This window comes from Sylvia atricapilla, chromosome 12 (genome assembly GCF_009819655.1).
Source record: "Sylvia atricapilla isolate bSylAtr1 chromosome 12, bSylAtr1.pri, whole genome shotgun sequence".
Lineage (NCBI taxonomy): Eukaryota > Metazoa > Chordata > Aves > Passeriformes > Sylviidae > Sylvia > Sylvia atricapilla.
The window spans coordinates 18,458,657-18,472,719 of NC_089151.1; the positions used below are offsets into that span (position 1 = coordinate 18,458,657).

The 14,063-nt window shown below is 40.6% G+C and overlaps 1 protein-coding gene across 2 annotated transcripts in view; it reads right to left on the reverse strand.

Annotated features, from left to right (window-relative positions):
* Positions 1-831: 831 nt before the first annotated feature.
* CDH8 (cadherin 8) overlaps positions 832-14,063 on the reverse strand; it is a 139,480-nt gene continuing 126,248 nt past the window's right edge. For both annotated transcript variants that reach the window (XM_066327958.1, XM_066327959.1), the window contains 2 exons: positions 5,123-5,374; positions 832-3,113 (listed from right to left, as the gene is read on the reverse strand). In XM_066327958.1, coding sequence (XP_066184055.1) covers positions 2,620-3,113; positions 5,123-5,374 — 746 coding nt within the window. In that variant the 3' untranslated portion in view covers positions 832-2,619. The remainder of the gene's footprint in view (positions 3,114-5,122; positions 5,375-14,063) is intronic.

Sequence of the window (14,063 nt, forward strand, 5' to 3'; positions counted from 1 at the left end):
TGTCATGCTTTGCCTCTCCTACAGGGCCAGTGATGGGATTTTTTTCCAGGAAATCTTATTACTGAATGCACTGTCGTGGTCTCAGATGGAACTTTCAATCAGAAAGGCAATCAGAAGGTTTTCCATTTGTGAGTTTTCCTACAAAAGAGCTTTGCTAAACTCTCCAGTGTAGCCTCTAACGCACGGAGTGCCTTGCCCTCAACGCTGATGCATCCCCAGACAATGCCAAGATCCATGTTCACAGCACTTCCCTGGCTCCCAGGACTGGGATGTACACCAGAAACTAGCTCAGTTACCACTCCCTGTCCTTGTGTTGGATCTGCCATGGCAGCTCAGAACACCCTGGCACCCAGAGAAAGTGATGAGTATGAGTGGGTTTGGTTTTTCTTGTAGTGAGTTACAGAAATCAGTTTAATTAAAATCTCCGGGAAGACTTCTTTCCTACTTTAGAGGACTTCACTGCTTAGTTCAGTGTTCTACCAAAAGTTTTAGATTCAGTTACTCAAAAGCATTTTGTTTTAATGCAGTTTAACTTGAATGTATTGGGTACTTTATGAATTTCAATGACATCTTTATGATATATCTCAAAGTGGTATTAATGTATTAGTTGCCCACAGACTACAGTCATTAAACCAAGTCGTGCTGCAGCTAAAGCAAAGACAATGTTACCATCTGAAATACAAGCAAAATTGGGGGTGATGTGTTAAGAATTCTTTGTTTACAGAACAAGTGTTATTGAGGAACTTTAAGTCAGTGGGTTGTTTTAACCAGCAATGCTTTAACAAAAATCATGTGAAGTTATTTTTCAGCATGGTGCAGTGAATCAGACACTCATAACTTCTGTGCTCCCATTAGTGTCAAAATTCTGCAATCACTGTCAAAAATGGTTTCAAATATTCTCCTTTTTTTTCTTGTTTTATTTTGTCTGTATTCAAGTAATAAATAAATGATTTTGAAGAAACTACATTCCTCAAAAAACTATGAAGTTATTCCGGCAGATTCACTTCTGCACTGCCCAGGTAAACCTGAAAGAAAAGCAATAACAAGAAAAGTATTTATAAAAATATATTTCACAAAGTAGGAAACAATACAGGAGTTTCTCTGAATACAATACATGGAGTAAATAAACGATAATATAGCTTCAAAACAAAGTAAAAAATTAAAATGATTTGCATGTAATACGTAGTTTTCTTATACAATTGCTACTTCTAAATGGCAAGTTTGCATTACAAATTGAGTATGCTCGCAGCTTCTAGTGTTCTTTCTCTGTGTGCAAGAGCCCTGGTGCATCACTATGAATATTATAGAAAAAAATGCTAATAACAGAAGCAGTAAAATTATGTACACACTGGTTCCTGCTCTAATACAGTGGAGAACTATAAGCATGTTTTTTTTTTTTTTACTGTACTGTGTTATGTGTGGATTTCTAAAAGTCTATAGTTTAAATATTCACATGAACCAGTTTACTTCCAGCTGTTTGTGCTTTTATTAAAAACACCAGGTACTAGATTAATGAAGAAGATATAAAACTGTCAAAAGTTTTCCCTGGCAAAGTTTAATTTCTGCCAGCATTCTCTTAAAATTCAGCTACTGCAAATGGACAGGGAACTGCTTTAACCTGCAACAAATTTGTCATTTTTCTTTTCAAAATGTACATGTATGAAACATTCATTATATATAGAAAAAAAAATCTAACTGATATAATTTAGTTTTCTTCATAATCTTACTCTATAGATTATCAGTCTTAATAAATAAAAGCAGTAATGGACATCAATAAAATATTTATTTCAAAGATTAAACAAATAAATTCGATCTTTAGCAATAAAATCAGCAATTCTTTCATTTATGTAAGTCCATCCCATTTCACAGTTTTTTCTTTCAGAAGACGAAGCACAGGGTTGATCCTTCTTCTAGAAAAAAAGATCCTTTTTTGAAGCAAGGTTTTGCAGCCCTGCCTCTGAATCTCTACACATTAGTAGTATTTATTACCCATCACTGGAATGGATTAAGAACATGTGAATATTTTAAGGCTTGACACAATATTTAAAGATGATATTCAGTCTGTGGTTGCATGGCCAACAATTACTGTATGTACAATGGATGGTCACTGCACAGTAGGAGCCAGTACAAATTGGCAATGCTATTTCTGCTCAGCATTGCAAAGAAGACCAAGATATTGCTTTGAACATTTCTGTGGCAGGATCTTTGTTGGCAATGCAGAAACAAACCTTTAGCTTTACACATACTGGGCAGGAGCTACTGTTCAACAGCAAATCCCTGCAAGTCCATTTCCTAAGAGAGCACCAATTTCTTTTTTGTTCTTTTTAATTCACTGAAGATAATCAAAGATCCAAATCTCCATCTTCAGAGTGGTCAAGTGAATATCAAATATCCAAAGACTTCTAGACACTCCACATACTTTACTTCACACTCCACAAGACTTAACCTCCTAACATATACTTTTTTTTTGGTTCAACATTACAATGTAGTTGATTTTATAGATGACTGGCGCTAAACTTGCCTCTAAAACAAAAAGCCACATTAGTTTTAACTAACAGCAGTGGCCCTAGAATATTACATGATCATTAAGTCAACAGGGAAGAAGTTTGTAATCCACTGTCAAGTTTCTTTGTCACTTTCTCCGACTGAGTAAAGTTCTCCGAGTCTTTTAAAGCGAGGACCCCATTCACTGAGGTAGTCAAAATTCTGGTCTGAGTCTGATGTGGAGGACTCCAAGGAGCTGAGGGAACCAGCCGCTGACCCCTTCCCTTCATAGCCATAAATCTGGATAGAGTCATATGGCGGAGCTGTGGGATCATTATCAGCTTCATGAAGCCTTACATTAATAAATTCATCAACATCAACACCATTAGGAACAGGTGCAAGACCTTGCCTGGGCATAAATTGAAGATCAGGCTTAATATCCTTACGAGGCAAAAACCCATTAATTCCATCCGGATTTTGCAAAGTTGCAATGTCAAACGCTTCCGTATCTTCCTCTCCACCTCCCTCGTCATCGTAGCGAATGATATTTTCCCTCACATCTTCATCATCCTTGATGATTAGAGGCTCATTCTTATGTCTTCTCAGTGTCACAAACAGCACCACAATGACTGCAAAGAGAGCGCCACAAGCTGGTTAGGCAAAACATTTCCAACCCAAACACCACATGGGGAGTGCAGCTGGGGAAGGTGAGAGGTGGCTTTTTGTGGAATTGGGAGTAATAAGGGTGAAAAAGCTGAAACACCTACAACTCACTTCACTTGAAGGAGAATTGATCAGAAGCTCTGGTTAGTAATCTAGATTTGATTATGAGCTCGTATTTACATCTGAAGCTCAATTTTATGGAAGCAGTAAGATTTCCCATACTTCGAATTTTGAGGCTCCATTTTTCCCTTTGGAAGTGAAGCTGGGCTATCATTATTCACACAGTCTATAAAGATCTACATTAGGGATAGTGTTTTCAAAAATTAGAGGGTGTTTTTCTGAAAACATAGCCCTAAATGGGAGAAGGAAATCAGTATTTTTTTCTACCTGTTGCAAGACTCCTGTTACATAACTAACAAAAGAGTGAGAAAATAAGTGAGAAAGAAAGAGCTTAGCTCAATTTCAGAATCGTGGACAGATGCATAAGAAACTCTAAATGGGTTGTGCTTGTTTTTGCAGCTTAATGCTGAAACTTCAGTCACTGATGTAAATCTCAGTCACGAAGTGAAGCTGCAAAGTGTAGAAATAGGACTCTACTTTCACTGTTCTCTCCCTCACTTGCTTGATGTTGTATACAAATGTTGTATGCTTTATTAAAATATACCACAGTGCTTATCTTGTAAAGCTTTAGTGTCTCTTGTGCCATTACAATCCAGAATAAACTCATGATAGAAAAATACAAATATAAATATATATAATGGAAAGAGATGAAGCTGTAAGAGAGCATTCAAAGGAGGGAGCCGGGTCTGGGGAGGAGGAGCAGCTGAGGGCACTGGACCTGTTCAGCTGCAGCAGAGGAGCTGAGAGCAGAGCTGCAGGGCTGCAGGGACAGCTCCAATCTCTGCTTCTGGGCCAGGGGCAGCACCCAGGGAAGGGCTGGAGCTGGGCCAGGGCAGGCTCAGGCTGCAGAGCAGGAACAGGTTCTGCTCCCCCCAGAGGGTTCAGCCAGTGCCCAGGCACTGCCCAGGGAATGGTCCCAGCCCTGAGGCTGCAGAGCTCCAGGAGCCTTTGGACAGCACTGCCAGGGGGGCACAGGGGGATTGTTGGGGGGTCTGGGCAGGGACAGGGGCTGGGTCAATGATCCCTGGGGGTCCCTTCCAACTCAGGACATTCTATGATTGTCCATGATTCACACAAAGCTTGGCTTTTATAGATCCATTTTCCATCAGCTGTAGTCCACACTGTGTTCACCTTGCTGCTCAGCACCCTGATGTGATTTGCAGCTTCTCATCCCACACCCATTTATTCTATGATTTGTGTGTGTGACTACTCGTGTGCAACTACTCTAGAATAGGACTTCGCTCCCTCTGCTTCTTCGGACATGAGGGATTCAGTCCTGCCAGCACTGTCAGTGCTGCGGCAAGCTGTGCTGGACCGTGTGGTGGTGTGTTATCTGGGAGCTGAGCTGGAGCCTAGATCCCAATAAGCCCCTCCAGTGGAAAGGCTGCTGGGAGTAACTCAGGAGAAGCAGTCAAGCTCATACATCCGTACACACCACGTGGCTGGCACAGCCAGGAGAGGCAGAAAGCCTTGGCACCAGGTCAGTTCCAGCAGGTTTATTTCCAGGAGCCAAAGGGAAACCCAGAGTCAAGAGGCTGGGTCATCTGCTTGTGCCCACTGAAGTATGGGGTTCAGCAGCCATTGACTTGGGGTACGGGGGCAGAGCAAAGGGCAGGGAAGGTCAGTGTCCCATAGGGGAGACAGGGCTGGTCACCGGGTCCCACAGCCAATGGAGACACAACGAGGAGAGGAGACACCCAGGGGCAGGGGCAAACCACGTGTCCAGAGCACCAGTGGGAAATCCCTCTGTCAGGCTGCCTGGTGTGCTGTTGAGGGGCTGCAGGGATTCCACAGGACTGGGCCATCCCTCCCTCTCTGGAACCCCGAGCTGCTCCCGCCCCGGGGCGGCGCTCACCCAGCAGCAGGATGATGCAGGCCAGGATGGCGATGAGGGCGCCCATGCTGAGGCCGATGGGCAGCACGTAGGCCTCCACGTTGCAGGACTGCACGATGCCGTCGCTGCTGCAGCCGCAGACGCGGATGGTCAGCGTGCCCGTGCTGCTCATGGGCGGCGTGCCGCTGTCGCTGATGACGATGGGCAGCAGGTACACCTCCTGCTTCTGCCGGCTGAACCCACTGTGCTTGGCCAGGATGCTCAGGGTGTTGTCTGCAAAGGCAAAACCAGCAGCGTCTTAGCTCACAGCCCTCCCAAAGCGTGCTCAGGAGACCTCGTGAATGTCCCGTGATCTCCTCGTGCCAGCAGCACGTGGCACAGGAGTGCCTGCCCTTTCTGTCCTGCTGCCTGAAGGAATGCAATATATGCATTTTCTTGTGTCACATGGTGAGAAGATCATGATGGCAATCCCTTATTTCTCCTCTGCACGCAGCACTACAGATACCTCCTCACCATGATTCACCACGTTTTTTGCAAATCACGGAGTCATAAAAATCCAGCCAGTAAAGCAAGAGAGAAACGAAATGTTAAAGTAACCCAAACTTAAAGCACATTCACCAATTAACACAAATCTTTCTTGCCTTACAACCACAAGCTGCACATTTTCCACTGCTATAAAAGATTCTTCCTTTTTGTATAAAGACAAAAGTAAAGCTAAATGCATTAGAAGCTGTGGGCCTAACTTTAGGTGATCTGAACATTTATTTGGCCTCAATGAAGAAAAGAGATCAAACCAGGCTGTATCTCCCATGGAGGCAGACAGGAAATGAGTCTAGGACATTCTCACCTCTGCACACATATGCAGAAAGTTAATTTTAGAAATAAAAAAGGCATCTGACTGCATGGCAACCTACACAGCCACAGAGTTACACAGTGAAATCTCTCAGAGTCACTCAGTTCTCAGTTCACCATCAAATGAATACAAGTTGATTTTTCTTAGGTTAATCATACAGATTTTAATTTGTATAGTTACAATAATTACAGATTCTAGGCAATTATAAACATACACAGATATCAATAATCTTGTATGTGTCACAGTGCTCCAGTATAAACCATCACTAGGGGCATATCAAGTATGAAAAAATTCTGATGTCTTTATGTCCTTAAATATTCCCTAACTTCTAACTGCTTTATTCTGTGTAATAAAATAATAATTCAGTATTAGAAATTATACTAACAGAGTGCATGTTGCACTAGTTTGCTGTTTGTGTTTTGTTTAATAAAAAGATTCAGAGGCACAAAGAAGAGGAGTGTGTGTGTGTATTTGTGTGAGTGCTGCTGTGGGATCCAATGACAATTTAAAAATAAAGCTGCACGTCTTGTTTGGAAGAAGTTGTTGAGGTTTGTTTTCCTGATGCATCATGAACAAAAGAAAGCCTCCTGATAATTTATGCTCTAAAATGGACACGTGCAATGCTAAATGTCATTCCACAGAAGGAAAGAAAACACTGGGATTTCTACATCACAATAGGTTTCTCGTGAAGATCAGGTTCCTTTCCACCCAAACATTCTGATAATCTATCCCTTCCACAGCAGAATCACCTACCAATCACATTTACTTGGCTAAAGAGGTTCTTACTATAATTTATATTGCAGGTGATGTAACTATTCCAGCATTTTTCATACATTTAGACTATGCAACACGTGAAGGTCAATCTAAAAATTAACTCCTCCATAAAGCAGAATAAATATGGTCATTTTGCAGAACAAAAAGTATTTCTAATGATTTTTTTTTCCCACAGGAAACCTGAGGTTTTATCCATTCCAGTTGGAAACAGTCACATCAAAACTGATGGCACCCTGGAGCTAAACAAATAGTCTAGTTCTTCCTTGTGCCCTTTTTAAAATGAAAGGAAGCATATGTGTTTACTGAAGACAAATTTCAGGTATAAGCTCTTAAGAATTCTGACAACTCAAATAGGACCAAATCCCTGATGACACCCAGTGTCACATGTGCCAGTGTGCTGCAGTGGGAAAGCCACGTGTGTTTGAAGTCAATAATTAACACCCATTTGGCAGTGAACAAACCCTGTACTCCTCCTTGGCTGGGTGTGCCAGAGGTGCTGACACGCGTGTGCAAGTTAAACCACCTCCAGTGCCATTCTTGTTCTGTGTAGGAAAAAAAGGGAAAAGTTATGTTGGGAAAATAATCCTATAGCTCAGTTTCCCTGAAAATGGGTGTAAGAGTGACTACATGATGTGTGAAAATTCCTTTTTGGATCTGATAGTCTTTTCCCTCTCAGCACCCCTCCCTGTTTTCAAATACTGGAAAATAAATTCATCATTGTCATTCTCCTGCAAAATTAAAAATATCCCAGCATAAGCTGCAACCTTAATCCTTTTGCTTTAACCCTTCAAAAGAGAAAGGAACTACAAGGTGCTCAATTTCCAGCTCTTTCTTTGAGACAAATCCCACTCAGAGGTGTCACATCTGTAGTCATTTATTCCAAACTCCAGAGACTTTTACAGTTCTATTACACAGTACTCTAAAATCTGTACTGATACAGCCTGTTCCTTCCTGAGAACCTACTGCAGTCCTTCTCTGCCCAAGCTGGAGCATAGGATTGATGTGCTGAGCCCAACAGCCCTGCACTTTACAGATATGCAAAAGTGGGAAGGCACCTGCTTTAGGAAGGAACAAAAAAAGAGAAACTGCACTTGTTGGGAACAGCTTCCATCCTCTCCTGAGACACTCACTGCCACCCTGTCCGCTGCAGAAAATTCTAATAAGCCAAAAGCAGAATATAAGGGGAAAAAAAAAAAAAAAAAAAAAAAATACTCTAACGAGACAAACAGAAGGGGGCAGAAAAAGTGAGAGGGAGGAGAGATGCAGAAAATAAAGAGCCCAACAGTACATCTTACACAGCTTTGCTGAGTATAAGAAGTCACCTGATACCACTAATGGTTATCAATTCAAGTTCAGAATTAATGAGAGAAAGCAAAAGAGATGCAAGATATTTGGGATATTAACTGTTAGTTAACTGCAAAATAAGTTGCAATGGCTGGACAGCCAGAACTACTCAGAAGAGATGTCAAACAGGGAGAAGAGATTAACTTTTTTTTCTTACAGATGGCCTGCTTGGTTTGTTGGGGTTTTTTTGTTGCTTGGGGTTTTTTTGGTTTGTTTGTTTTTTGTTAGAAACCATATATGACTAAAAGCGAGCATGTTATGCCTGGAAAGAAAAGAAACTGACAAGCAGAAAATAGAAAAAGCAAAATGAAATTACCAAATTGCTTTGCCAATGAGTGGCAAGTCCTCCATTTGACTTAGGAATTTTGCTTAGCAATAAATTCTTTCCCCTTCATTGCCATGTCTTAAAATAAATATACCTTGGTATTGCTGGAGATGTGGCTCTTGAGTGAAGAACAATGACTCCCTAGCTGACATTTTAGTTGGTTCCTAGAACTTGAAGATAAATCCTAGCAGCTGATCAGCAATAAACTCAGTTTATCTGATTTGCCTCCTCCTTTCTGTGGACATTCCCCTCTCCTGGAGCTGACAAAACAGCAGGAATCTCCTCCAGGAGCGACCTCCAGCACTGCCGCACGAATTACCTTGGCTCAGCAGGAGAGGGGGCAATCGCCTTCCCCTCATCTTCCCAATTGACCCACTGATCCTCCACTGCTCGGGTTGTTTGCTTATTCACAATACTTGCAGCAAAAGAACGAAAAGCAGGTGCAGAAAGCCCCAAAGCTCTCTGTTCACAGAGCTCTGAGCTGTGTGCCCCAGGCAGAGACACTGAGTGTGTTCCTCCAGCCAGGGAGGGGCTTTGACACCCCCCAGCAGAATGAGCCCCCAGGAATCCTGTGCCCTTCTCTGTGAGGAAGGGGCTGGAGAAGTTCATGGGAATGCCTTGGTGATGTAGCAGCCACCCAGGATGGACCACGAGCTGCATGCTGTTCCTGCAGGCTTCAGGAATGGTGTAGGATCTTAGGAAGTGGCACAGCATCGGTGTCAGGTCAGAGACACACAGCTCTGGGCACGCACAACCACAGCTCAGAGCTGGAGCTCACTCCTGCCTTTTTTACACATAAAAAATCCTGGTGGCTCAGCTCCCTGGCTGACTCAGTCGCTGGAATTTACAAGCAGATTCTTGAAATAACCATGAAAGAGACTGTTTTGGGAATATCTCCCTCCCAGCTGGAACAAAGAATGACAATGCAGGTCTTTAAAAGATGCCCAGTGTGGTTTCTAGACAAAGGTAGTTGGCATAACCACAACAATTGCCACAGGGCCAAGTGCTTTCTGCAGATTCCCCAACTGTTCTCAAATTTCCCAGACCTCTTTTGAGGCTCTTGGATGAAAGATTTTAAGAAAATGTAAATGCAATCATTTTAATACAAAGCTACTTCTGGATTTTCTGGACCTGAGTGACTTTAATGGCATCAGCAGCAATCAGGATGTGAAATTAGCAGGCAGGAGTCAACTCCTTCATCTCCCACTTCGCGAAAGAAGGCATCTTACAGTTTTAAGCCGGACAATAAAATAACAGAAGTAAAAATCAGAAGCAGTGAGTTTGCATCTAAATGTCATTTTCTCTCACACATTATCGCAACTCTTTAATTCCCTTGCAGTCTCTAATATGTTGAGATCAGTGGAGTTTCCCGCTGTGCCACCTTACACCTACAGAACTCTGCCTTTCTTTTTTTATCCCTTTTTTAATGTCCTCAGAAAGATCAAATAATTAATGGTATTAAGGACTTTGTGGTAGAAGTTGTTATCTGTGCTGGATACATTACTTATGTGAAGAAAGAATTTTAATTGGAAACTCTACAGCTGGAAACAGCAGTATGACAGAAATACATGTTTCTTCCTGTTTATTAGAGCTATCTTTCTGGGTACATTTTTAAATCTCAGATTCTCTGTAAAACAGTTATTTGAGACAAGCAGAAGAGCAGCAGGAATATCCTTACTGTGACACTCCCTGCTTTTTTTGATAAGGAGAAGATACAGACAGCTCATTCATCTCCAATCTCTATTCAAAACCAGCATCTATTCTTAAATAAAACTCCCAAACTTGAAATAACGAAGCAATTGAATTGTTATCATCAAGGTTACAGTGGAAACTAGCAAAATACAGGCAGAAAATCAGAGCCCATGACACTTGAAGGAATGTGAGCTCTAGAACACTCAGCAACCAGCTGCAAAGGCACTAGAAGAGAATATTCAAGGGAATGCTGATGCCAGTTCAGCTTTATATATCCATTAATAACCACGATTAATATGCATATGCCTCTTGTAATAATTAATACTCACTACTGGAGACCTTACAATGTCAAACACAGATTTTTAGAAAATCATTTCTAACTTTGGTATTTTTGTTTTTCTTCAGAATTCAAACCTAATGGCAAAGAAATGGTGGATGACAGGAAGATTCCAATCCCCTTTTTTAGAGCTTGAGAATAAAACCACCAAGAGACACAGAGGTGTCTCAAAAAGTCACTGCATAAGTCACCATGATCATTTTTTTTTCTCAGTCATACTTTCTTTCTATGGAAAGATTTACAAATAACATCTCTTTGGGTTGGTAGGCCTGCACTGCAGAAATAAAGCCAGAGAATGCAGCCCCAACAAGTCCCTGTCTACAGCCCCACAAACACCTTTGTTTCGAAAATTCTCTTTCTTCTTTTTGCAATTACAAAATCCCTGGGAAAGAATAGTCCTGAATCCTTTCTGATCCACCCCAAGAACCAGAAGTGACAGCTGCAAGCACACCCACATCTATGTCCACCTTGTAAAAAGCCACTGCTCTTAAACAGGCCCTGAGCTGAAAACTGATTTATTTGTTCCAGACTCCACTTGAGTAGAAGTTGGAAGCATCAGTTTCCTGCTTCCAAAAGAATGAAATTAAAATGCTTTGTGAGAAACATCCATGTAAGACGTGGGTTTTTTTATTCTTCTGCCTTAGGCTGACACACATTTTAAAGGAATATTTGATTAAAAGAGTAAAATTGTAAGTTTCTGTGTTATAAATTTGGCGATAGTTAGCAGCTGAAAAAATAACCTATTTGTTCTTTAGAACTGCTATAAAAATTTGTTTACTGATTAAACTTGTTTTTTTTCAACATGGTTGTATTTATAAAAAATGCATTTTATGATAACACGTATGTATGTAAATATATATATATATATATATATATATATATATATATGAAACTGTGTCATGTCTTTTTGCAGTTACCAGGCCTTCCTCTGATGACTCTCCAACAAAATCCTCTAGAGCAGCAGTTTACAAGCAAAAGGACCCTTTGCCTAATCTGTGGGGTAAAGGCATAAATGTTCTATTCAAACAGAAGGCTTACAAAATCATCTGAAAATAAAGAGAGGTCATTTCTGCAGTGCATTTTTCTTGATTTATGATGGCCAAACCACATGGGCATTGAAGCACCCACTGGTATTCCAAACTGAAGCACTTTTCACAAATGTCAAAAATTTGTGATGTCTTTAAAAAAGCAGATTGATGACTGCTATCAAATTTGATAGCAGTCATCAGGTTCAGAAGAAAAAACTTTTTGTCGTAAAAATTCAGCTGATTGATCAAATTCTCTTTCCTGCCCCACAGCAAGTTGCATTCCATACTGGCATATTTAATGACAATTCACAAAGCATTCCTACAACAAATTAACAAACACCAGAATGATTTTGGGTTTTTTACAGACCTGGAGTTTCTGCAATCCCTTAAAAGACCAATAAGAACACAAGGAAAGAAAAAGTATTTCATGTGAGAAAGTGTATTGGTAGAAGAATAATTGGAAAATGTCACATATTTTGTATCTTTGATTATTTTCTCCTCTTTACCAGTTGGCTTAAATAATAACAGTTTATGCCAGAACTGAGCAGCTGAATCAACTAATGAACAAAAAAACCTAAACACATTTCCATGTAGTCCTTTGCAGAAATAGAAAGTACTGCTGGGAATTTTGAATCATGAGCAAAATAATATTTAATCGTGTATACATCATTCTCATATGTTAAAATTTCTTGGAAAGGGGAATAATTATGTTAGTACTACTGTGTAATACAGAACTTGTAGTAAATAAATTCTTGACAGAAGGAAAAAAAAAAACAGACAAATTAACGGCAAAGTGGTGATGAATAAGCATTTCCTCCTACCTTTTTCCTTTGAAAATGTGAACTTTAGATAATAGTCTGTATAATTTCTAGTTCTATTCCTTTGGAAAAGTCTGAACTTTAGATAATTGTCTCTTAAGTATTCTAAAACTTTCTTTTGACCTTTAGGCCAGCAGAGCTATAATCAAACATAACTATATGGTCCCTTGCAGTCTAGCAGCAACTCTTGTATTTTGTACCTTGGTTTTTTAACTCATTGCAGAAAAGATAGAAAATCCCTCCTGAAGATATATAAGGATGTAGAAGCACACATTGAGTCTGAAATAATATCAGTTTTATTGTTAATGGGGTAGAGAAATAATTAGGACATGGTACCTCTCTCACTCTCTCTTTTTAATTTACAGACACACAGAGCAAGTCAAAGTATGAAATTTTGGCTTCTGTTTAAGCTCCACCTTGTCTGAACTGCACCCAACACACCTGACTGAGTCTCACTGACTCTGGTTTGTCCATTCATCTCTTCCAAAGCCCTGGTGTCACTTTAGGATTGACACTCCCATAATGGGAAGCAAATCCAGGCCAGTGAGGGTGGGAGATGTGCTACCACAGCACTGCATTTGCCTCTCCTTTTTCTCTCCTGTACACAAGCAGCCAGTCACAAAGCTGTTTACTAATAATGCCACTGCTTTGACATGCTTTAATTTATTTGGATCGCATCAGTACATGGCACATGCATTGAATGGTACATCTGTAAAGTGTAAGAATTAATGCAGGTTGCCAAGATCTGGTTTAGAAAGAGAGATGAAATGGCTGTCAAATGTGCTCAGCATTAAAAATACATTATTAACACAGCAATTTGCATAGACTGATGGATCATTTTTGAAATCTACATATTCTAGTTAATTCTATTCTCTTGTTATTTTAACCAAAAAGTTTCAGAAAGTGATACAGTGTTTTACAGTGCTTTGATAAAATAATGCTATATTTTGCATTTGAACCAAGAACTTTCCAGTACTGTATTACCAGATTCCAACTATAATGCTGCAAGGATAAATAAAAAAAGTCAAGATATCCCAAGGCTGTGCCATCTGCTTTTCTTTGGAGGGTAATGGATTCTCAATCTTTCTATGAATACCTACTTAACAAATGCAGTGTGGGAGGAGAAGCTGGTGGCAGACAGGGATCTGAGCCCCTCAGGCCACAGTGACAGGTACAGCTTTAAACATTCCACTGGCTGCGTGTTCTCTTCTGTGTACAGCTCAGTCTCCATCAGGTTCAGTGAAATTCAGAGTGCTTTTGGGAGGTGATGGAGAAGTTCTGTGAATTCCTGCCCCTGTTTATTGCTAGGATTTCAGACTGCTCAGATACTGGTATGTGAGCTCTGGTTGCTCCAGAGGGCATTATAGCAAAGAATTACTGAAAGACAGACTCTTTTATGCAGTTTCTCAGTACAATCAATGTGATTGGTCATTTAGAGGAACACCTCCTTGTAAACATCTTTACCAGTAAACAAGCTGGAAAAACACGGGTGTCAGGAGGAGAATATCTACAAAGATTGTTTTAGGTTCCTCCTCATGATTTTCCAGGCCAGACAGAGAACACTAAGTTCTCACAGGCCTCAAGCCACTGCCTGGAGCCTAAAATCCATGTTCTGACTACTGTCAGTTCCCACACATGTTCTTCACCTTCCTCACTTCACACACATCCTCCCAATTCTTACAGCAGTGACTTTCACGTCTAGAAAAGCTCACGGACCTCGTGACTACAATGACAATCACGGATGTTGGAAGGGAATCATTCTTTCTACAATGTAATCTGTGAATATCACAG